Source organism: Squalius cephalus (genome assembly GCF_949319135.1).
Source record: "Squalius cephalus genome assembly, chromosome: 5".
Taxonomy (NCBI): Eukaryota; Metazoa; Chordata; class Actinopteri; order Cypriniformes; family Leuciscidae; genus Squalius; species Squalius cephalus.
In genome coordinates this window covers 29,210,921-29,237,104 of record NC_137126.1, presented here as the reverse complement: position 1 = coordinate 29,237,104, position 26,184 = coordinate 29,210,921, and the positions used below count along the sequence as shown (strand labels likewise).

At 35.7% G+C, this 26,184-nt stretch overlaps 1 protein-coding gene across 1 annotated transcript in view; it reads left to right on the top strand.

Moving 5' to 3' along the window:
- The first annotated feature begins 1,017 nt into the window (after positions 1-1,017).
- ar (androgen receptor) overlaps positions 1,018-26,184 on the top strand; it is a 112,685-nt gene continuing 87,518 nt past the window's right edge. Inside the window, exon 1 of the mRNA XM_079870840.1 lies at positions 1,018-3,101. Within this exon, the coding sequence (XP_079726966.1) occupies positions 1,717-3,101 (1,385 nt within the window). The 5' untranslated portion in view covers positions 1,018-1,716. The remainder of the gene's footprint in view (positions 3,102-26,184) is intronic.

Sequence of the window (26,184 nt, the reverse complement as noted above, 5' to 3'; positions counted from 1 at the left end):
CGTGGGTTTTATGAGCTGGAAGCCCAAATTATGTACAAATAAACAACTAAATACTTGAAATCGTTTAAGTTGTGGGCCCTGAATCTATAATCTATGGAAGTTTAACGTTTTGAATGGAATTATGGAAATAAATCAACTTTTCCACGATATTCTAATTTTTTGGAAAGGGTCTGTATTACTTGTAGTACAATGGTATTTTGATTAAACCGGTCCTCATGGCTGGATGTGAATGAGAAGCCACCTCAGGAACCCACAGTTGAATTACCCTTCAGTAAGATATAATTATTGTCATGTTATGTTGCTCATCTTCTGAATGAAAACGTTAGAGTGATGCCTTGCCTTTATCAAAGGAACAACAGTCCAAGTAAAAAGATAGTGATTCCATGGATTTATAGGCTGCAAAGTTCATTTATCCAACACATTCTGACTCTTTCTCTTTCTCATTTTATTGAGTCAGTCACATTTCCCATATTTCAAATTCCCATCTCAATTGAAAAATTCACATCCTCTCTGATGGCATTTGAAATGTTTACAAAACTAAATTATCCTAATTAATTCAATTCTGTAGTCTAATTTAATAAAACGGTCTGTTAAAATACACACATAAAATAATTTCATGTGATTTCATATTTAATTTAATTGACATTAAATGTCCAGACAGGAACATTTACTGCAGCAAGGTTAAATACTGCCATCTCCTTAAAATAAATAAATAAATAGCCAACAATCTATTTTGCTCTTCAAGTGGCTTATTTTGTGGATTTAACAGTCCCATTGTGGATTTAGTGTGTTCTCAGTAATAAAGCCCCCCTATAAAGTGCGCACGTGCAGTTTCTCATAGAGCACTCTGGAGCTCATTGATTTCATTGTAGCCTATTTTTCACCTATTTTAAACCTATGATATTTATAGGCTATACATCATCAGTGTTTTATTTTAATACTTTTAAAGTGAGTTGTGATCCCCTGGTCTTATTTGCAGTGAGCTCTTATTTAGGCTATCCGTATAACTGGCGCCGTTCCTGTGACTGTATTATTTAGTCCTGACAGTTAGAGCGTTCAAGGACTTTCCCGAGCAAACTCTCCGTAAAATTACTGCTTACCCCGACAAAACACCGTGACACAGCAATATTACCTGCGAATGTACCCAGGAGAGTAGCCTACCTGACACGAGAAAAAAAAAAAAATGGCTGTAATTACTTAAAAGAGGAAAGTGTAGGCTGTTATGATGCGCCCAGAGTAGCCTACTGTAGCAACAGCCGCTTCGGCTCAGATTGATGATTGAAAACAGACAGCGCAAAATCTCATAGCTTGTTCTCAAGGTAGACGGAAAACTACTCGAGCAGCGGAGAGAAATTCCCACCCCCGGGCCCCGGACTGGTTCACTTTCTCATCCGCTCATTTATGGATAAGACGTGTCTGACTTGACGCTCTGATGATCGGATGCCCCAAACGGTTGTTGGCGTGCATTTTCGAAAAACTTTTCTCGTTGACGTTTATTATTAAGAGCCGCCTAGCGTGTCCTCTGCGATTACACAAGCGTTCGTTTGATTATTGTTTTGCTTACACACTCTCGCCCTGCGCAGCTCCGATCTTGTCTGTCTGACTGGAACTTTTTCTAAGTATTTCGTCGATGAACTTGTTGCGGTGAGTCACCTTTAAACCCTCACGGGTTGTGTGTTGTACTGTTTCTAGACTATTGAGGTTCCGTTCGGGTTGATGGACACTTGCGAGTCCCCAGACGCAGTTTTTCACCGATCTTACCAAAGCGTTTTTCAAAACGTGCGCGTCAAGAGAGCGAGTAACACCGAGAGTTTGGACATTTCTAGCTCCAAGAAGTGCGGCTTCCTGCAGACCGCGTCGAGGGACATGCGTTTAAACAAGCTGTCCCCCCGCAGAGGAATAATATGCTGCCCCGAAAAAGAGTGCGAGAGTACGAGTTCGGTGATACAGGCAGCGGCAAGCCGTATTAATTTTCTCAAGAGTTCAACAGGAAGCAAAAGCGACACATCTCTGTCATCTAGCGGCTCGGGCCGCGCAGACGCCACCGAAAGCAGCGGCAGTCGCGCAGGTTTCCTCCGGGGCTCTGAGAGCGGACAGAAGGGCTACGGTGCAGCTGAAGTTCACAAGCGCGAGTTGGGCTCGGGCCGTGACGCAAGTGTGGCGAGTAGTAGTCGCGCATGCAGCAGCAGCACCATTTCGGAGACAGCGCGAGAGCTGTGCAGAGCCGTGTCCGTGTCTTTGGGCTTAGCTATGGAGTCCAGCGAACTAGGCGAGATGGGACCGCACCATGCAATGCCCCTACCGCCCCTGACCACTGGAAGTAGTGATGAAATGTTTTTGCCTTTGCTCGACTGCTCAGTGAGCGAACCTGAAGAAGGAGCGAAAGACAGAGAGTACGCTCTCGCGATGGGACAGAGAGACAGAGGCTTAGAGCTGCGAGGCAGGGACAAAGTGCTCGGGATGTTTAAAAGTGGCGACCTAGCAGGTGAGGTGACAACCTTGCAGTACAGCAACGCGTCTAGATCACACTTAACATCAGGTGTGCAGGAGGTGCATGAGTTCGCCAGCATGTCCGGGGACATTGCCAACCTGAGGTCAGAAGGTACGGCAGCGAGGACAGCACCGGATATGGACGCGACGCACGCGGCTTCTTGCCAGTTCGAACAACTGTTGCCCGCGAGCATGGCCCATTTCGTCCACCCGGAGTTCGAAAACGGACCGAGCCAAAGCTTCGCGAAGCCCTCGGCGATGTCCGGGGAGTTTACGGGGCCTGTGAATCACTTTAACACCAAAATTAAGGCAGAGATGATGCCCCGTGAACTGAATGACACCTGGGCGTACCCGCATAGGTACGCTGATGACTCTAACGGCCAGTACGGGCCTCCAAAACAGAGGACCACTTACGCTACTGGCAATGAAACGCCGTTTATTTGTAACCCATACGAGTACGGCCAAAGCGGGTCTCTGGTTGCGCGGGAGCGACCTCCGGCCGAACAGTGGTACCCGGTCGGGATGTTGGCCCGTCCCCCGTACCCTAACGTGCCCCGCGTAAAAAACGAGGTGGGCGAATGGCTGGATGTAACATCGTTAACAGATGGCAGGTAAGAAGGGGCACTGCTTTTCCTTTTTCTTTGGCTACAACCAATAACTTTGTTGAGAAAGTTAAGAAATAGCACATACATAGACATTGAATGGCGTTTGAACAATAAATTAAAATAACACTTGCGTCTTTGTACCCCGCAATGCAACCGTATAGAGGACAATTAAAGAGTTAGTCCGACTTGTAGAAATTATTTATATATTTATTTGAAGTTGATAAATTAACACATAACCGAAATGATCAAGAAATAATGCACGTGTTGTATGGGCATTTTGAAAAACTTATTTGGAGGGCATGTAATTAAGTTGTTTAGGGATTTTCAACCTGTACAGACCCAGATATTTTCAACCTGTACAGTCATAGGGACCACAGTATGAAAAGCTTTTTTTTTTTGATAACATTTAATAACTGTAATTAAATATGAATATTATATTATATTATATTATATTATATTATATTATATTATATTATATTATGCTGTGATCCCTGGGTGGCTGAGAATAATATTAGTTTAAATATGTTCATTCAAATAGTTAGATATGTAGTGCAATACTTTAGAGAAAAGTCTTTGTTTTAAATATCTTCACCCCGTGTAGTACATTCACACGGACCCCTGGTTTCTTGTGACGTTTCAGTTCTGTATGTTCTTTATAAGATTGCTATTAATGGATCAGGATCAGTTAGCCTCAGGGCCATTAGCACAAAAGTAAATTCATAATTCTAGGAGAAAGTGTTAATTTGCTTGAAGTTCCTCTATCTGCCAATAAACCAGAGACAGCTGAACACATTAATACAGTATCCAAGTCTCTAACACAGAGGCCAGCCTCCTCCCTCAGGGTTGCTGGGTTCCAGGGATACTGCCATCAAGGCAACCCCACACGGTTGTGTCCAAATGCCTCAGAACTCCTAAATCATTGATCTTCGCTGTATTCTCATTCTGTTTCTCAGTCATTCACATTTGATCACTCACAGACTATACATGGAAACGGCACATTTTGATTCACACACCGACACGCTGGTCCAACTGTCAGGTTATGCTTTTAAATTGACAGGCTTTACCTAAATTTCATTGCTTAAGCTCCTCTGACAGGTTAAGGATTTTTTACTTTTTCCTTAATATGTTGTTGGTTTGATATCTCAAAGTGTCAACATTTGTGGTTTTACAACATGCTCTATATGTACAGTATTAAATAAATCTAATTTGACTTGACTGAAGGCTGACAGTTGACAGTTTAGCTGTTCTAAAAAACGCAGTCAGAGCTGTGCTGGCTGGAACAAAAGCAGGACGATGATAAGAAAATATGCGGGAGACTGAAATGAAACTACATAAAACTCTGAGTTCTAAGAAAATTAGAAACGGTATCTCTGTATTTGTCTAAAGAATCTAAGCGAGAGTTTAGTAGTTCAATCCGAGGCATTTTTTTCCGAGGTTTTTTTTTCTCTCCTAAAAGTAATTTGAGCTTAGTTGTGTGTTTAACCTTTGAATCAGACCCAATTAATGAGTGAAAGTGTGAGAGACTTTGGTCTTGACCTGATATCACACATAATACATCTTCTGAACATGAGTCTTAGAACACAAAGCCATATTCAGGTGGAAAAAGTGGTCTGTTAATACCACAATAAAGTTTGAGGGGTAAATTGTATTTATTTTAGTTGGAATTGTTCGCACTCATATGTACAGTATTAATAGTTTGTGATGGTAGTCTGCTTGACCACCAACTGTATTTTAAGGTGATTTTTCCTTTCAAAACATTGATCGTTTTAATAAGCATTGAGTTTGATGAATGGATGATGCATAAAAAGACAAACTCTCAAAGGTTGGATGACCACTGAAGATAGCCGAGTTAGTTGTAGATATTTGATTTGTCTGAAGAAACGGACAAAAAGGGAGAGAGGGGTGGGCTTTTGAAAAGAGTTTTTGTGTACGCATGTCTCTGTTATGTAATAATCTTAAGTACACCGTGGTCAAATTTAGTTCTGGTTAAACATCATTCCAAATAAGGCAAAGGTTCTTTACAAAGCGTTCTAGTGGAACATCACATGGGGCTTGTACTAAGAACCCTACAAGATTTCACTGTAACCCCGTTGCACTAGAGTTCTGAGAACCCTCTGTTGTGTCAGTGTTCTTATTTCAGCCTGGTCTCAATGTTTATTAGTACGTAATAACGTTTATTAACACTTACAAGTAAAAAACTTGCATTTTTGTATGTTTGGATAGATTCTGAAATGTACAATATAGACGTATTGACAACATTTAAAATTTAAAAATGATTACGCATTTACAGCTAATGAAACAAAATATTTACGATTCTTTATATTTATGTAGTTGCACTTTTACCATTTTATAGAAATCTTTTATTTATATATTTTATATTATTTTAATTTTAGCAACAATATAGAATAAAGAAAAATATATTTTGAGCTGCTAATCCCACTCCCACCTCTAAACCTACCCATTAACATTTCTTTAAAATATGTTGCTATAAAGAAAAATTACAGACAGACAAATGCAATCACAGTAATTTACATTTACATTTATTCATTTAGCAGACACTTTTATCCAAAGCGACTTACAAATGAGAACAATAGAAGCAGTTAAACTAACAGTAGGACAACAATATACAAGTGCTGTGACCCTTCTCAGTTTAATCTAACGCAGTACATGTAAAAAAACATTTTTTTTTAAATAAATGGAATAGAAGAGAAAGTGTTAGTATTACTGGATCAAGTGCTGCCGAAAAAGATGCGTCTTCAGCCGTTTCTTGAAAATGGCCACGGACTCAGCAGCTCTGGTTGAGTTAGGCAGATCATTCCACCAGCAGGGAACAGTCATGGTAAAGGTCAGAGAAAGAGATTTTGTGCCTCTTTGAGATGGCACCACAAGATAACATTCGCTTGCAGAGCGCAAGTTTCTGAATTGCACATAAGTCTAGTGAGTTTAGGTAAAAGGGAGCAGAGCCAGTGGTTGTTCAGGCAAACGTCAGTGACTTGAATTTGATGCGAGCGGCAACTGGCAACCAGTGCAGTTTTGTAAGGAGAGGTGTGATGTGTGCTCTCTTCGTCTCGTTAAAGACCACTCTAGCTGTGGCATTTTTGATCAGTTACAGAGGTTTGACAATGCAAGCTGGAAGACTAGCCAGCAGAGCATTTCAATAGTCCAGTGACAGTCTGGATAGAACAAGCTATTTATTTTTTTACAAAAATGTCAAAAGCGGTACCAAAAGTAGTCCAAATGATGGCGGTATATAATAGTCTTGTATGAGGTACAGAGCACAATTTAAGTTATTAATTACTGAAAATCATATTCCGATCCACTCTGAAGGCACACATTTCTCATTCAAACGCACATCTACCGAAACACGGCATGTCGCAATCTGTGACTGAAGCCGGGTACACACTGTGCGACTTATATTAGTCCTTTACGATTGTTTCTTGTCAGACTGTACGAACATGAACCCCGATGTGATCCATGTCACACCGTAGATCTGAGTTGTCATAGATGTCAGACTTAAAACGGACGAACACAAGAAACCTCATCTGGAGTTTTACATCATTAATCAATGACACGTTAGGTGACCGTGAGCTGAATTACAAAACTCTAATGCTAATTTTGGTCATGGCTTGTCTCGAAAAACAAAGACAATTTGATGGTCGTCGTAGGAGTAGTCACACTGCAGAAGGTAAAATTAGATCGCAACGGTCATTAATCGGCTGTAGGTGAACGTGTCAAACGACACTGAAAAAAATGATTCATTGACTAGTTGAATTTACTAAAAAAAATGATGTAAATTGGTTCCACATAATTGATTTTAGCTACATTTAAACAAATGCATTACGTTGAACTAAGTTCAGCTTAATGCATTTGTTTAAATGTAGCTAAAATCAATTGTGTGGAACCACTTACGATAATTTTTTTTAGTAAATTCAATGATTTCAGTAAATTCATTGAATTTACTAAATGTTTTTATCGTAAGTGGTTCCACACAATTGATTTTAGCTACATTTAAACAAATGCATTAAGCTGAACTTAGTTCAACGTAATGCATTTGTTTAAATGTAGCTAAAATTAATTATGTGGAACCAATTAACATAATTTTTTTTAGCAAATTCAACTAAGTCAATTAATCATTTTTTTCAGTGTAACGACCAAAGACTTCAAATTTTAGCCTAGGATCAGAGGAATCTTTTAGGATTACAAAATTTGTCTGAGATGGCCAAATCGTGGCCAAAATCGTACAGTGAGAACCCAAGCCATATTTAGTTTGACATATTCACCAACAGCCGATTAATGACTGTTGCGATAAAATTTTACAAATTCTGGCAGTGTCAGAAGATTTGACTCGCAGTTCTGCAGCGTGACTTCTCATACGACGACCGTCAAATTGTCTTTGTTTTTCAAGACAACCATGACCAAAATAAAAGTTTTGGTAACGTAGCCTAATTAAAGATTTCTTTGTAGCCACCATTTCAATCCTGCATCTAATGCATCTCTCCCATTTTTCTTAAGATTAAAGTTCTTTTTAAAGCCTTATAAATGTTGAAATTGATCGCAGTTATACTGTAATGTGAATGTTTATAATGTAAAAAAAATCTATTTCATTATTTTCATAGAAACATCAGTACCAGTATTAGTATCAGTGATTAGTAACTGTGTAATTATTACAATCTACAAATATTTGTTAGGAAATGGCACCACCACTTACTCCAGCTGAGATGCAGCATCGCTACAGGGCAAAGAGAGATGGAGATCCTTGTTTTTGTTTGTTAATCTAGTTAATTCAAATGAATTATAGCATCTTTATTCTTAATCAAATATAAAAATGTAATTTATTATGTCTGTCTTCTCTAATTTGTAAGTATTTCTCTAGCCATCTGAAGAGAGAATTGGTTCGCCACCATGATTGATTGTGATAAGGAACCACATAGCTATTTTTTGTGTCCCTCCCCCAAAGGAAATTTGGATTTTTTTTTATTGTTTTGAAACAATATTATATAGGTGCAGATCCACACATTACTGATGGCAAACCATGCAGGACAATGACAAAAAGCTCATCCACTGAAGCTGTTAAAAGGTGATCCACCCTGTTATACTCCGTTCCACCCTGTTAGACAATTTTAAATAATAATTTGACAGCAACGTTAAATGTTTGGCTTTTGCCTTATTTTGTGAGGTGAGGACCACTAACAGCATATATAGGTTTTTGAGCCAAATAATTTTATTATTTACCATCCTATTTGCAAAAATGGGCACAAAATAATCAAAGATTATTTTTAATAATCAAGACATATACTATTCATCAAAAATTGTTTTGCTTGTTTCAAGAAGAAAAAAAAATTCTAAGATGGTATAAGGGACATATACTATCCAAGAAAAGCTCATTATTGTTTAACATTTACATTATTAACATGTTGTGATAACTATGTATATGTCCCTAACAGGGTGGAATATTTTCATGGACAGTGTCTGAACAGTCTACCCATAATTATTGTTTTTTGAGTCCCTGAGCTTGACCAATATGTATTCCTTATAGTTAAACATCCCACTATTTTGGTAGAATGCTAAAAACATGAAAATCATGTACTTTTTTTCCCAACACTTATGAAGCCAAAATGTCACCGCATACCAGGAATGACCCACCTGTGAAATGTAAGTTAAGCACTGAGAAAAGCACCACATCTCAAATGAATTTAACAGCGCAAGTATTTGTCTGTCAGTCAGCAACAGTATCTGCCAGAGCAAGCTGCTTTAAACTTGTTAACTATATCTTACCAGTTATTTTGAAGACCTTAATATAAGCTTGTGTCATGTTTAGGACAAATTGTACTATGTACTTTCACTGCAGCAGCTAACACTGCTTCCTCCGCTATTTTTCAGATGTGCAAATGTATCGATTTTTTTATTATATTGTACAAACTCGATATACCGCCCAGCCCTACCGTATCCAGACACATTATTTTAAACTAACCATTCGGAGACATCCTGCTCCGTCCTCCGGATACACCGCTGAGTTGCAACTTGCAGGTGCTTCTCCATCCGGATCAGATTCTGGGTCAAACTGGAAAGCTTGAACGATTGCGTGTCTACGAGCCATTGCGATACATCCACTGTAAACATTAACGCTTGGCTCATTGTGGGACTGGCTTGTAGTGCCTGTAATTCTGCACCAAGGCTGAATTTCGGGAAAGAGACTTCAGATACAGTATTAGGGGACCACCACTAAGGCCTATATAAAACCATCCAAAAAGCAGCATGTCATAGGACCTTTAATAAATGCGATCGAAAACATAATGTCATTGACATGACAATTGAATCAAATAGAATCAAATAATTCATGCAATTCACTATTCTTGAATATGAATTTGTACACATTTGTACATTTGGAAAGTTGTTCAAATACATTTCACGTTTCACAGTGTATGCAAACGTAAGTAAATATATGTGGTAGAACCCTGTACAAATACATAATAATTATTATGAAATCACGTTGCTTATTAACAGTCATATTTATAGTGTGTCTTATGTGCTGAACGTGCTATAGGCATACAGGACACTTGCAGTGCTCAGAACAAATAATTATTTAAAGGGATAGTTCACCCAACAATGAAAATTATGCCATGTTGTTTTAAACCTCTATGACTTTCTTTCTTCTGTGGAACACAAAGTGTATTTTAAAACATGTTTTTGATTTGTCCATACAATGAAAATCAGTGGGGTCCAGTGTTTTCTAGACTTCAACATTCTTTTCTCTTCCACAGAAGAAAGGAAGTTATACAGGTTTGGAACAATATGAGGGTGAGTAAATGATGACAGAAAAATGAAAAAAATAATAACATGCTTGTCATCATTATTTATTCACCCTCATGGCGTTTCAAACCCCTATGTTTATTTCTTTGGAAAACAAAAGGAGAATTTTTGAAAAATCTTTATAAAGCTCTTTCTTATGCAATGAGAGTTCATACTGACATGACAGTGTCTGTCAAACAATAATTAAAAAAAAGCTTTGTGTGAGAAATAGCTGGTGTGTGGTGGGCATTATGGAGTAATATGGCTGCCGTCAATTTAATCAAGGTGGATGTTGCACATTGGTTGTGGTTGAGAAGAATCCCCCCTTCCATATGTAAAGTGTTTTGAATACTCAGAAAAGCGCTATATAAATGTAACAAATTATTATTATTATTATTATTATTATAGAAAGAAAATCTGATCTTCCTCTCCACTGAAGCCTGAAATGTCATTTACATGTTCATTCAGTACATTTGACACAATTGATGGCTATGTAATGACAAAAGGATGATTAAATAATGACATAGTTTTAATAATTTTGTTTTGGGTGCCTCCTGTATGTCGTGTTTCAGTGGGAGTCAGTAAAGAGCATAATGTGCGTCATCTGCATGTTCACTGGAGATTAGGCTTTCAATCCTCTGTTTGTGTTCGATCTGGTAATGTGTAGGTTTATAAACTTGTCTCTGGAATATTGCCCTTTTTTATATATATTATAACAAAAGCAGTAGCCTACCAGCCGTCACTGCCATCAACAGCACAGGCTCTCTGGAAACACATGACACTGCAACCTTGTCACATGACCTTCTTTGAAGTTTTTTAATCTTTCATAAAGAAGTTCGTAATCTTTCATAAAAACATAATAATTGTTCTGCCTCTGAAAAATCATGTAGAAACAATTTTCACAATCCAGTAAAACATTTTCTCATTTATTATCCTGGAAATCACAATATGGGAATAAAATGGGCTGTGAATGCCATTTCCTGTTGACTTTGTAATTGCAATTGCATTGTGACATTAACACCACAATATGAAGTTGTGATATAAGCTTTTATAAGAGCTATTGCTATGTGTAGAACATTTGTATTCATTACCCTACAAAATTAAAACACAAATTAAGATGCAGTCTAAGAAACCAAATTGTCTTAAAGATGTTTCCTGTTGTTGAACTGTCATTTTATCTTAGCCGATCACAATTTAACGAACATACAGATACAGTATGAAACAATGATGTCTATTATCTATGCAGCAGTCCCTGGATACTGTTTCTAATTTATGGTGATTCAAACGGCATTGTATTTTTGAGGTACTTGATTTGAGGTACGACATGCTCCTAAAGCCCTGTTTACACCTGGTGTTAAAGTCCCCCTGTAATTATCCCTTAAAACTCATATTTGATCACCAAAATTACATAATTAAATGTTTTTTTTCCTGTGGGAAAAAAAAGTCTTCATGCCTTAAAATACCTTGAATGTAACTCTACACCCTTGCTTCATTTAGTACATGGATCCATAGATACGCAAATTAGCCCCGCCTCACACTCTCATTACAGGCAAATAATGGATTAAATGGTGAAACTCTTGGCAGCAACCCTAATTAAGCAGGTGATGATCCATATGAAAGGCTGCAATTTGCTTTTGTCTTGGTTGTTTAGATGATTCTGACAAAAAAATGGGTATACACCTTTGACATCAGATGCCTTGTTCTGTACTTAACCACTATCTTTCTGTTGCTGCTTTGTGTTAGAGGTTGTATGATAGCTTGATCAGATTCAGAACCATCTCTGTTATATTAGGTAACTTATCAGTATGATTGAGACCATAATCCCCTGATTATTAGCCATTGAATGGAGTAATTGTTTCATGATTGACTGTCTAATCAGTCTATGTATGCTCTTGCAGGCAAATGTGCTTACATGAACAAAGTCCATAACAGTTTCTAAGTAGGTTTGTCATGGTACCAAAATTCCAGTAGTCGGTACCAATACCAGTAAAATTTGAACGGTTCTCTGTACCAATTTGGGTACCATAGCAAAAACTGTTGGAACTATTTTACTATTTAATTTACTAACTAATTAACTAAATATTAAATGAGGTTATTATGATGATAATAATTATAAGTAAATAATACATTTAAACAGCATTTTGCCATCAAATGTTTATAAGTAAAAATTGTTTATAGAAAGATAAAGTGAAAACATAGTTAATGCACATCTATTTTGACACACAGATTGTTTTGTCCTTCTGTTGCTAAGATTATATCACTGTCAATTATTGCATTTTCGGATTCAGTCACGCCTTTAAGTACAGTTGTAAATCCAGAAACTTTGCAGTGTACTGAGCAGCATGAAAACACAACATTTACCCAAATAGTATATGGGTTATAAACAGAAAGTGAGCAAAGAGCACTGTACTGTATTAAATGATAAGCTATTTCTTCACAATAGCGGTTTATTCAGCGTGGTGAAGCCTCTCCCCCATTGATATCCATTCTGAAAAATGGCCTCTTGTCTCCTTCCCTGAGTACTGCCAAAGCAGCAACGTTAGTTTTTACGCTTTTTTGGCTAAAGGTTGCAGGCTTGCTTTTCAGTGACAAAAATGTTTTACTCTAAATATACTCTCATTGGGAACAACATTTAGAGTTCGTATCTTATATATATATATATATATATATATATATATATATATATATATATATATATATATATATATATATATATGTGTGTGTGTGTGTGTGTGTGTGCGTGTGTGTGTGTGAGGCGTGGGCGCGATCGAACAGTGGAAACATAAAAACATACTCCGTCATTTTGTTTATACAGGACATCATTCAAACTGCAAAGTGTTTAAGTTACTGTTAATTAAAATTCTAAGGAAAACAAATATATTAATCTGAAATGTAGCAAATTAATTTTCAATTCATTCAGGTACAATTACCAAACATATCTCAAGGTCTTTTTGTCTTTTTATTAATTTAATTAATAACTAATCAGAGGTGGAAAGTAATGAATTACATTTGTGTACTTCTACTTTTTTAAGTACTTTTACTTAAGTAGGGGAGCGCGGGGCACAACGTAACACGGGGCTAGTTGTAACACACTTGTTTTAAATACTTCCACACATGCTAGGATGATGAAACTTGGTGCATTTACTAGTTGCCATATCAACACTATATAGAGAAAAAATTGCGCCAAAATTATTTATTTTTTTGGAAGATATCCATAGACATTTATTAAACCATAGCAAAAGTACATTTCTTAAGTTAATTTTTCATCTCTATTTTTTGTGTTTATTTAAAATTAGACAAATCTGATATTATTTTAATCTCCAATATGTTATTTAACAGTTGAGATAGTTATTTAATGCTTCGCTAACTAGCAGAAGACACTAGCAGGGCTTAAATCCCAGTTGTGCAGGCGGGGGCATGTTGTAACACTGCGTTACAATGTGCCCCTATTAGAAATATGCTATTATATATTGTATACTTTTATTAATTTTATTGAGAAAACTTGAGAAAAAGGTGAATAAAGACTGAGAGTCAATGTTCAGAAATTACTAATTATTTATTTGTTTTGAATTATGTTAAATAGCTGTGTTTTCCTGTGTTTGTAGTCAAAACTCAAAAATGAGTTTATATTTAATTATTAAAAATTGCCATTATTTATTATGAAAAAGGTTTTTAATTGTATTTTATTTAGAAAATATTTTAGTTTGTCTTGTATATTTTTTTTATTAGATCAGATAACATTTTAAGCTGTCATATGGTCATGTTACAATGTGCCCCTCACATGTTACAATGTACCCCACCTATGGGGCATGTTGTCACATTTCACTTCCATTCTTTCGGGGTATATCCAGAAAAAAGTATATACTGTATTAATAAAACAAAACCACATAATTGTACTAGACATATGGGAAATTAATGTGGTAAAAAATAAATACTCTGAACCATAAGTAGATTTACACAAACTGAGAAAGTCAAAATGTAGCTATTTTTTTGTAGCAAAATATAGTTTTGTAGCAAACTGTACAAGTATTGTACTTCGCTACATTTTAAATCATATACGTTACTGAGTAAAACAATAACTAAAATAAATAATAATGTAAGCGGGGAAGAAAATCGCGCTCCGGAAACTTTTGCAAGGGCGGGAGAACAAATGTGCAAAAGAAAAAAGTGATGCAACACCGTCGAAAGCGAACCATTGTCAGTATGGGCAATATTTGGATGTAGAAAAAACGCGTGGTTGTCCTCGAGGATAGATATACAATTTGCAAAAAATGTGGATGCAAAGTGGCTGAAAAAGGAGGAAACACATAGAACACCATCCCTCTGTACGGATAAAGGTATGTCCCGTTTATATTTAGATGCAGAGGGAATCCCAGAATCCAGTCATGCAAAATGAATGCACACTGAGTCCAACATTTTCGTATGCTTTTTATCGTATTCGTCATTCGGTGGCTATGAATAGTCAAAACACCATTGAAAATGCTTGCTATGGATGCGAAAAACGCAGAAAATCGAGACGTGAGGTCGTATTTATTTTTTAATATGCGAAAATTTCGTACGCAAATTTTGGACGTGCAAGGACCTTGACGCAGATGTCACGTAAAAGACGCAAACTGATGGATGGATAAATAAATCGAAAGTAGAGCTGTGCACTAAATCAAATTGCGACATGGTCTGTGAATATAAAAGCACAAAAAGACTGCTATATAAATATATAATCGCTTGATCTGCGTGTCTCTGTGGGAATGAGCTGCACCGCTTCGTCTACTAAGGCTACATACTCAAGCTCAAGTTGTTTTCAGTGTCTCACAAACAATACGAGGACATGAATACATGAACATTTCCAGAGCTGCTCTGAGAGAACGCCTAATGAGTATTTTCATCGTTTTATTTGAGAAAAACCATTGTCAAAAACACTCTGGAACAGGTCTTCACTACAACCAGTCAAAATAAAAGTTCGGTTTAACTAGGAGAAATTATGAAAGAAATATATTATTGTAGGCCTACAACAGAAAGCACTTCTCAGAATAATAACAACAACAATAATAAGATAATTTATTTAAATATTATTTAAGGAATATTTTTTGTCCATGATTTAATTTAGTAAATCTGTTTTGCAGCACTTCCCCAAAAAATAAATGGATAAAAGTTTAAATTTTCATTTTCATTTGAATTCCACCGTTTTTGATAATATATTTGTATTTATATTTATATTTATTAATAAAAAGAAAAAATAGTTTTCTGAATAAAATACATAAAATACATTTTCATACATACATTTTCATAGGACTCTATTATTCTTAAATATTTCAATAAATTATTAATGTTAAAAATAAGTTGTTGATCTGATTTATTATCAATTAGTGAATTAAGTGGATTAGACAAATTTTATTGAAATTAATAAACAATTTGTTAAACAAAACAAAACAAACCAAATGGTTTTCGAGTTTGTTATAATAAAAGCATTTGTTCAACCAAAAAAACCTGTTTTCATTCATTTAACTGTCATTTTATCTGATGATATTAATAATAACAACCATAATTTAATAATACCGTTTATTTATTTATTTAATAATTGATTAATACTGTAAACCGTGATCATTTCTGAGATGGTTACCATACTGTGAAAATCCCCCATGCAGTTTTTGTATATGTTTGATAAGTTAATCTCTCCTCACCTTACATTCACGGGCTGTGAAATGGAATTCACCAACAATCGGTTTTGCTGTACTTTTGCTAAACAACTGAACTCGCTACAGTGCACACTTTTGGGAATCTGTGTTGCAGATTTGGCACATTTCTCAGAGGGAAAACTTTAGAGTCTAGAAGCTCATTGCAGCTAAAGACACAAGTCTCACCATATATTTCAAATCTGATGCTATGTAATCTTTTAAGATGAGACTTTGTTTTTGTGCAAACCAAAGAAAATGTGAGGTATGAACTGAAGCATCTAGTTTGTTTCTGCTAACAGGTGCTGTAAGGGCAGAATTTCCAAACACAACTTTTTTGCAGCTCAGGCTGCAAACCTGTACAGTCTTCTATCCTGCTTCCGTTACAAATCTGCGGGGACCAATCACAAACTGGCTTATCCACCTGGCGTGCCATTGGCGGGTTTAATCCAATCCAATTCATTTTAACCTCTCGACGATGCTCAATGGCTTCTTTAGTTTCGCAAACAAATCGCTCAGGAACAAAAAAAGTTTACAGGAAATTTGTTTTGAGTTGCAAAAAAATTATAATTCATAATCATGAAGTAAGTTTTATAATTATGACCTTTACCTTTTCAATAATTTGATTATCAGGCATTGTTTAATTCAAATTTAAAATTTATTTCTACAACGCTTTTCAAATTTTGCATTGTTGCAAAGCAGCTTTACATACTGTACAGTACATATAGAAAGTAGTTACAAAAGTAAAGAGATGTAATTATGACAAATAAAGAAAACAACATATGGTCAGTTTGAAATGGTGAAAGAAATTCACATACTTGATCAGAAGTTTTATTTATTCCTAATACACTCCAATGCACCTACTGTACTAATACACTTTTCCCATCAATGGTACTTTAATGGCCCTTTGGGCTGTCAAAATATTATGAATTATTAAATTAATTATTAAAATTATCCTGACCAGTCCTCAAAAATGACACAAAAAGTTAACATGTCAAATAAATTCAAAAACATTATTTGCATGAAACGTAACAACGTAAAATGTATTAAAATAACTTCAATTCATGCGTCACATTTAAATCTACAGTGTAATGCAAGACCGTCAAACTGCCAAATCATTTCATTGGATGTTACATCAGGAGCAGTTGTGCAGTTCATTGAGAGTTGAAGCGTACATACAATCGGCAGAGAAATGTTACGATGGTTTTATTCCATCCACACGAACTGAAACACAAGAAGTTCTGCATGTTCACATTCTCCCACCAACGAACGGAACTGTCTGTGTTTTAGTGCGTGCACAAGAATAAACCTATATGCCGGTTAATGCAATTGCTTCCTGCTGCGTTAATGACAGATCGTGTCAGGTAAAAGGGAATCAAAACATTCTGCAGATGATATTTAATGTTGTGTCTGCTGGCTTTATTTCTTCAACATCTTCAAGTTTAACACACTTTTGTGTTCTACAGGCCGCTTCATGTGTATTTTCACGCACCGCTTACTGCGCCTATATTGAGACTTTTCTCTGCAATTCGCAGTCTTTAAATCCATATAATTTGTGCAGTCATTGATAGAAAAATCTATTAGCTTGAAGCAGTACTTGTAACAGTATAGAAAGAACACAAAATATTACGGTTTTGGTAAACTGGTAAACTGAGTGCTCTTGTGTGGCAGCGACCCGGGTTCGAATCCAGTCCTTAGTGTTTCCTACGTTGTACGTTCAATGTATCTGTTCCCATTGTCTCACTGTTGTTTTCCAGATAAGTGAGTTACTGGTATACTGGGGGGTGTCTGTAAAATGCAAATTCTAAAGATGTGCCATTATTTATAAAGATTACTTTATTGTATTTGGAAAGTTTACTTGGTAAACTTTAAAAATCACTAAAAGTATGACCTCAGTTTGTTATCAGTAAAATATCAATGTACATATGTTCAACACTCTTAAAGTGTCATTTAATTGCAATTGTAATATCACCAAAATACATTAGTACATACATAGTGAATTCTGCATTTTAAAACTTAAATACAATAGTAGATATTTAAAGTGTACTTAAGTATACTTGGAATAGTTCCACTTTAGCACAAACAAGTATATTTAATGCAACTTTTGTTGAACTTCAGCACTGCTTTTGGACAATTTTGGACTTTATACCAATTTATAGTGTGCCACAAATACATTTAGTTAAAGTACATACGAATAAATTGTGCTTAAGTATACATTTTTTTTCACTAGGGCTATGATGCTGATATAATGCATTTTAATGAATAAAGAGAAAATGAATTTAATTATAAATATTGTATTATATTGTGTTATATTGTATATTACACTGCTGTGTATGCCTAATAATGATATATAACACTTTTTAATGAATGAAGGAAAACAAAATATAAAATGTTTAATAAATAAATGTATTCTTTCTATGGCTTCCAGATTTTAAACAATTATAATAGAAATAAAGAGCAGGTTTTCAACATATTTTATTACTGATTATTATCAATCAGTTGTTGCAGCCCTTCATGTCGTACATGTACATTTAGAAGTTTTAATGCACAACCTGTTGCTTTATTAAAATGCCAAGAGCTACAAATCAATTTATGGAAACTTTTGGTGGTAGAAGTTATTTGTTGTTATTGTTTTGTCTTTGTTTTTATTACAAAAGTGTATGACTGTGTAAGTCAGCTGTTGAAAGCAAACAGGAGTGATTTGTTACAGCTCATATAGGGTGGTGTGAGGTATCTCTCATTCTCTTGTCCCATTGGCTTCTCATTATCGTCATGGTTACAGAGGAACAATTCTAAAAGAGCATTCATCATAACTGGTTCAAGTGTGTCAGGTGGCTTATGCACCTTTTCTTTACAGGACTGTGGAAGTCTTATTATATATTTTTATTGTATTATAAATGTTCCAAGAAGTTTGAAATTACTAATAAAAAGAAAAAGTGAGTGAAAGAGATCAAAAATATGCATTTCTAAATTAGATTTTTTTTTTTTTTTTTTTTTGTTCTACATTATTTTTAAAAAATGTGAATTTGTTGCCTTTTGGATTTTAATGTTTTGTGTTGTAATGTTATGTTCTGGCAGATTGAAATGGCTTTGCGAGGGGAATAAATTCAAATCAATAAGAACATTCAAATATCACTGATAGAAAAACCTGTTGTGTTCCATTAATGGTCAGATTTGAGCAAAAATTATAACATCTCTGACTGACTTTCACCCAAGGTTAATGTGGTTTTAAAAAACCTCAGCACAAGTAAAAAGTATTTGAATTTTTTAACTCCATGCATGGAGTTAATATTTGAATATGGACTTAGTCTTGCTCTAAAGTCCAATGCTGATGTGCACATTTTTGTTTTGTTTTTCCAGAATCCTGGAACTCACGTAGGTTAGACTAAGGATGCTGGGTTATATATGATTATGATGCAACACTAATTCTACAAAAAAGAAGAAAAAGAAAAATATAAGTAATACTTGTTGATATATATATATATTGCTCTTTTGAAATTGATTGACTATGATAAAACTTGTGTTTTAGTGTTTAGTATAGAGGGAACTTCAGCCTTTCTCGCTGTGCTGTTTATTTGTTCCATGTTATGCAAAACAAAAGTAGGCCTATGTGATTCTGCCAGAGACGGACATCTGTTGGAGGCTCTCTGTGATAAGACTTAATACTGTGTGTGATAGTACACATATAACGGTTGGTGTGTCCAATGGTACACTTAACACTAAACACATTGGGGCAAATTCATTAAACAGTTTGTGAGCTCTATTTCAGCAACAAAACTTTATTTTATTCATTAACCTCCCGTGATGCATGTGCTAAATGCACTAATGTAGCGCTGCATTTCAGTGAAGCCATTGTCAATCTTTCAGAAGAAACACACCTCTTGATATTATGCTCATTATAGATTGCATCTTTTGTTATTTGTGGAAAGCAGAGGGTAAACTGACTTTCATTTGATATAGTTGTTTGTGGTCATTTATATTGGTCATTACAGTATTTATTCATCAAAGGATGATCAGATTATAGGAATGGGTGTTATAATCGCGCATGGCATAGTGTGGTTAGTCGGGCACACCTACTGATTCAGTTATCTGACTTGATGTGGTTTTACAGCTTTACACTGTAAAACCTGTCAGATAACAAAAATGTGTCTCATGTGGTAACATCTAATTAACTTTATTCAAAAATACGATTGAATCAACCTAACTACATTAGTACATTAAGGTAAATTCAGGTAGAAATTGCTACCATTTATATATATATATATATATATATATATATATATAACTTTTAACCCCACACTGTACTGTGGGGCAAAAGTTTAAGGTTAGTACGATTTTTTCAAAGACATTAATACTTTTATTCACCAAGGACACATAAAATCGATCAAAAGTGACAATAAAGACTTTTAAGTTGTTTCAGAATATAATAATTTTTCTGTTTCAAATAAATGCTGTTCTTTTGAACTTTATGTTGAATAATGAATAAACAATAACACACAAATAAATAAAACTTTAAATATATTAAAATAGAAAGGATATTTTAAATTGTAATAATATCACATTGTAATAATATTTCACAATATTACTGCTTTTTCTGTATTTTTAATCTAATAAATACAGCCTTGGTTAGCATCAGATACTTATGAAAGTTATATACACAGTACCAGTCAAAAGTTTGGAAACACTACTATTTTTAATGCTTTTGCAAGAAGTCTCTTATGCTCATCAAGCCTGCAGTTAAAAAAAACAAAAAAAAAACAGTAATATTATGAAATATTATTACAATTTAAAATTATGGTTCTCTTTTTTAATATACTTTAAAATGTAATTTATTTTTGTGATGCAAAGCTGAATTTTCATCAGCAAGTACTCCAGTCTTTGGTGTCTTATGATCCTTCAGAAATCATTCTAATATGATGATTTGATACTCAGTTATTATCAATGATGGAAACAGTTGTGCTGTTTAATATATTTTTTTGGAATACTTTTTTCAGGATTCATTGATGAGTAAAACGTTAACAGCATTTATTCATAAAAACAGCATTTATTCAAAATAAAAACATTTCTAACAATATAAATCGTTACCATCACCTTTTATCAATTTAACGCATTCTTGTTGAATTAAAGTACTAATTTCTTAAAAAAAAATAGTTATTGTTCCCAAACTTTTGAACGGTAGTGTATATTGTTACAAAAAATTTCTATTCTAAATAAATACAGTTCTTTTTAACTTTTTATTCATCAAATAATCCTGAAAAAAGTATCTCAGGTTATAAAAAAATATTAAGCAGCACAACTGTTTCCAACATTGATCATAAATCAGCATATTAGAATGATTTCTGAAGGATCATAAGACACCAAAGACTGGAGTACTTGCTGATGAAAATTCAGCTTTGCATCACAAAAATAAATTACATTTTAAAGTATATTAAAAAAGAGAACCATTATTTTAAATTGTAATAATATTTCATAATATTACTGTTTTTTTGCAGGCTTGATGAGCATAAGAGACTTCTTTCAAAAGCATTAAAAATAGTAGTGTTTCCAAACTTTTGACTGGTACTGTATATATATATATATATATATATATATATATATATATATATAACTTTCATAAGTATCTGATGCTAACCAATATGGATGAATGTTTGAAATGACCCCTTTTTGTATTTAATTAATGTATTTAATAAGATGAGAACATATCTCATATTTAACATTTGTGGACTAAGGTGGAACAACACTTTATTTCCCAGAATTCTCCTGTGCTGAACTGCAGCTTTGAATTACAATTTAGGAAATTTGTCTTCCTTTTAAGTTCCATTTCAACTTCCTGTGATTCTTTGAATTTTGCACAACCCTGGTTGCTTCCTCCACAACTAAGCACTCAGAACCAACCCACAAAATTGAAATAGCACTGTTTGACAGCTTTTGTGGGCCTTTTTGTGTCACTACATGATTTGCATACTTTATTTATTGAATCACTTGATAAAAAAACAACACATGCAAATAAATGGCACTTTCATCTTTACATGATGTCATCATAGCTTTTGTGTGCGGTATGTGCTCTTGTAAAATGCATACCAATTGAAAGGAAAGGAAGAGGAAAAGAGAAAGAGACATTATTGACATTTTACTGTCTTTTATCCCCAATGTTAACTTTTCTCCACCAGCGTTTTTTAAAAGTTGTCTGCCACCACCAGCATTTTTTTTTTAATCATTTTCGCAAAATTTTCATGGCCCCCAGTAGTGCTGGGCAGTATGGCCAAAAATCTATAAAATTATCTACTAAATTATAAAATAATTTACGGTTTCACGGTATATGATGGTATTTTCAAGCATGACTGGGTGTTCACCACATTTTCTACAGATTGAGAGGGTAAATACTGCAGTAGATTGACTTAGAATGCTTAGAATGCCCTATTTTACTGTCATGAGTGAACATTGTAGAAAAATTCGACACTAGTATGTGTTTTGCAAGTTGCATGTAGTTTGCAAGGCCCCACAAAATGATGCTGTTTACAAAGAGGTGCCAGCAGGAGGCGCGTTAGGAGTGGCAGAAACAGCGGTTTCCCCGGTAACGGCTGTACACAAAGCAGCGCCGCGCTCATAAACGCTGCTTTATCAGGAAAGATAAAGAAAGATTAAATTAAAATAACATTGAAACTTTTCTAAAGACAGTCAGTTCCCTTCAAAGATACATTCATATAAAAACACCCGTGCCACGTTTTGACTTTGAAACGTGCAGTGCTCATGTTTATTCAACAATGACAAACCCTTTTGGAAAATCTATTTATGGCGGGCAGTGTTGATATTGTGAACCAATGTATGGGAAACACTGTAATATAATTTGACAGCTATCAATTATAGTTTAACCTATCCATCTTTACCGTCACGCTTAGTAACACAAACAGCTGTGCCCTCACCGCAGTGCAACAGTGAAAAAGGACCCCTCTCAAACAGTGTCGCGCCGTGTAAGTTTCGTTAAGACACGCAAGTTTCATTTAAAAAGCACAATTTTGAGCAAAAAGCTGAGAAAATCACGTTTTTGACTATGTCTGGATCAGAATCAGAACGAGGATCTAAACAGAGATGGAGTAGATCGAGTCCATCAACACCCCCAAAGCTTGCACAGTCCTATAGCTAATCCTGTGTCAACATTTCATTTAGTAACATTAGGCAGTTTTGATTTATATGCTGTTTAATGTTGGTGATCACGTTATTTTACATATGCATCTGCTTACTTATGCTATTGCTATTTCTGCTGCTTCTTCGCATTTCTTTTGATCAGGAGATTCAGTACTCTTTCAGACAATGTGTCATGGTGCCTCCTACCGTCTTGTAGGCTACATTCACACTGTCAGTCCAAATCCGATTTTTGTGCATGTCTGATTGAAATCCGATCAGATTTAGCTGGTGTGAACGGCAAAAAAACATGAAATGCGATTTTTACAAATCCGTTTCAAGCTACATTCATATGCGGTTTGATATCCTATTCAAATTGCATTTCTGGAAATCTGTCTGACCGCTTGAACTGTGACGGAAGTTGCGACCATAGTTGGCTGACAATGCTTTTGGAAAACGCACCCCAGGTTTTCCAAAAGCATCGTTAGCCAACTATGGTCGCAAGTTCCGTCATTATCAGCATAGTTCAACGAGTCAGTCTCTCCCGAAACCATCGTTCCAACGAACATTCGCTCTCGACCTGTGGTTAGAAGCATAATTTCTAGTTTGCATGACATGTGGACTTAAAGGTAGGGTAGGTAATCCTGTTCAGAAACATTTTTTTTTATACTGGGTGAAATGGTCCTTCCATTCTGATAGTAGTCAATACATTATGTGTTCAGAAAAAGGAATGAAAAAAATCTGACCTCTGTAGCAGCTGTAGGACAGTAAAAACTCTGACCAATCACTGCCATTCGGTGCGAATGTAAAGAACCAATCAGATGCCTTCATGTCTCGTGCCCGAGCACCACTGCGTGCACAGCCCTGCGTGCACTCATCACATGTCACCGTTCCCGGAAATATTCAGCTCACTACACCGAGTAAGCAGGAGTTTGCGGCACAATGGCTGAGAAAATGCAGCAAAAAGTACCAATGCCAGCTTTGCTACTTTGCTAAATTACTTCCTCGGACCCTGCCCGCACTCTTGAACGACCTCCTCTGCTTCGCCCTCGACCCCGGAGTGGACCTGTCCTGGAACCGACGATGCGGTACTTGTCACCGGAGTGTAACGTTAGTCCTCATCAGAGTCAACAATGTTTTCATCATGGAAACTCTTACATGCAAAACACCGTATATGTTATGACTCTTACACGAAATTCACCTTCATCACAGTTTAACTGATGGTAATGGGAAAACGTGTATCAATGCAACCTAGCTTTGCCTTATAAATATAGCTCGTTACCTATAGCCTAAATATAGCTCGTTACCGAATCAAACAAAATATATTTTAAACTTTACCAGTATCGATATGCTAGCTTGATAGTGTGAGTACTAAAAGCCATCATATTTGTTTGTATTCATAGTGATAAAGTTAGGTATTTTATTACATGTGATTCTGACATGATGTCACTGCATGCACTGCGCTCCTTCCTCTCCGCTCGTCTCAGGTAAATAAATGCGTCTTCAGCTGAGCCTGAGCGTTTGGCGTTGCGCGTTCATGTGTTTTGGGGGCGTGGCTTTAGAAGGAGCCCAGAAGGGAGGGGGTGGAGTGAATGGAAATAATGAGCTGTGTTTACAACAGTCGTGAGAGGTCTACAGACACTCGATTTTTATACTTTCTTTTTCAGAGTACTTACATTTTAATTATGTATTGGTATATAAAGACAGTTTAAACAAATTTGGAATGTTTTTTTTTTAGAAAAATCCTACCTACCCTAGCTTTAATAAATCCTTACCTTGAGCAAAATAAGCAAGCTGACATTCAGTACAACCTGTGTCTTTTATTTAGAATACATACAAATGTCATTTACGTCTTTTAGTTTGTCAAGAGATTTAAAGCACCGCTTTTGAAGACTTTGCATGTGCAAATGTACTATGTAAGAATGAGCCTATGATTGAATCTGGTTGTTGTTGTTGTTGTTGTTGTTGTTGTTGTTGTTGACGTAGGCATACCATCGCAATGTCATTGCCATAGAAACCAATGCAGATATTCTAGAAAATGAACGATTGGCATGAACACACAAATCGGATCTGAACAGTTGCGATACACAGTGTGGACGTCAATAATTTTAGATCAGATTCCAATTGGAGACACAAATAATCGGATTTGGACTGACAGTCTGAACGTAGCCATAGATAGGCGAAGGGCTGAAGTTTAAACTTGCTCAGCACTTTTAGATGCTAACACACATGAATGCCCACATGCACTCGCAAAGAATCGGACGTGCACAAACTCACTCAGCTGGCTAAAAGCTACGAGAATAATTTTGGGTTCTAGGCTAGCCTTTCCGTGTTGTCATCTTGTCGCCACTGGTGCTTATTTGCATATTCCAAGAATAGTGACAAAAATTCTTGTCATACTGTATGTGAAACTTTGTAGCAGTACTGCTCTCTGCTTCACCCAGTGCTTCACACATGCTTTAATGGGCTTAGCAACCACATGGCTGTGTGATGTTTTTATTTACAGAGAAACTCAAAAATAGTCAAATTTACAGTTGATATTTTCAAATAGGAATGTTATGTGAGAAGTGCACTACTTGCATTAACCCCCTGGCTGTTCGATCTGTGACTGCAGTAATCATAGAACATGCCTTGATTTGCACAAGATTGATTTTGTTCTAAAACAGGATTTGATTGTTTCCTCATTCATAACTCTTTTGTTTTACATGCTGTTTCTTGTCCTATGTAACGCCTGAAAAGGGCTTGCTCCCAAACTTTACTTCAGCCTGCAATGTCAAACTTTTCTCAGCTTATCAAAAGTCACTGTCCCTCATATTGTAAGTCTGATGTAACTGATGTCTTAAGCGTGAATGTCTCTTAACATTACATAAATCTATGCATGCTTTGTCCAGAACCCCCTCCCCCCTTCTGGAGCGGTTCAGGCCCTCCCAGCGGTGTTTCACCAGAGGTCTTTGCTAGAAAGATTTTAATCAGGGTGTTCTGTCTCTCTGTCCCCCGTCCTCATTGACCTATTTGTTTACTCACGAGTCTTTTCTCTTGGGTCATTATTGCTTTGTTTTTTGAACATACCTGACACACAGCACACACACACACACATAATACTGGGTGGATGTTTTGAAATAAGGGCCACATTTAATTAATTGGATCCAAGTGTATGTGTGTAAGATTGGACTCTTTGGGAAGTTTTTTTCTTCTTTTTTTTTTCAGTGAGTGTTGATGAAGTAAGTGACGAATTTGAGTTGTTAGCTTAACCTGAGACCAATAAATTACCTGTACACCTAATAACCTCCTGGAAACATCACAAGAAACACGCAAACACACCGTCACCTCACCTAAAAACCTGTTACACTTCGCACATCACTGTCACCTTACACATGGACTCAGAACATGTTTACAATCGAATGAACAAGTTAGTTACATGTACATAATATATCGCAAAAATAGTTGCAAAGTCAATGCGTGAAGATTTGAAATAGCAATGGCAGATTTGAGAAGTTGCAAATGCCTAA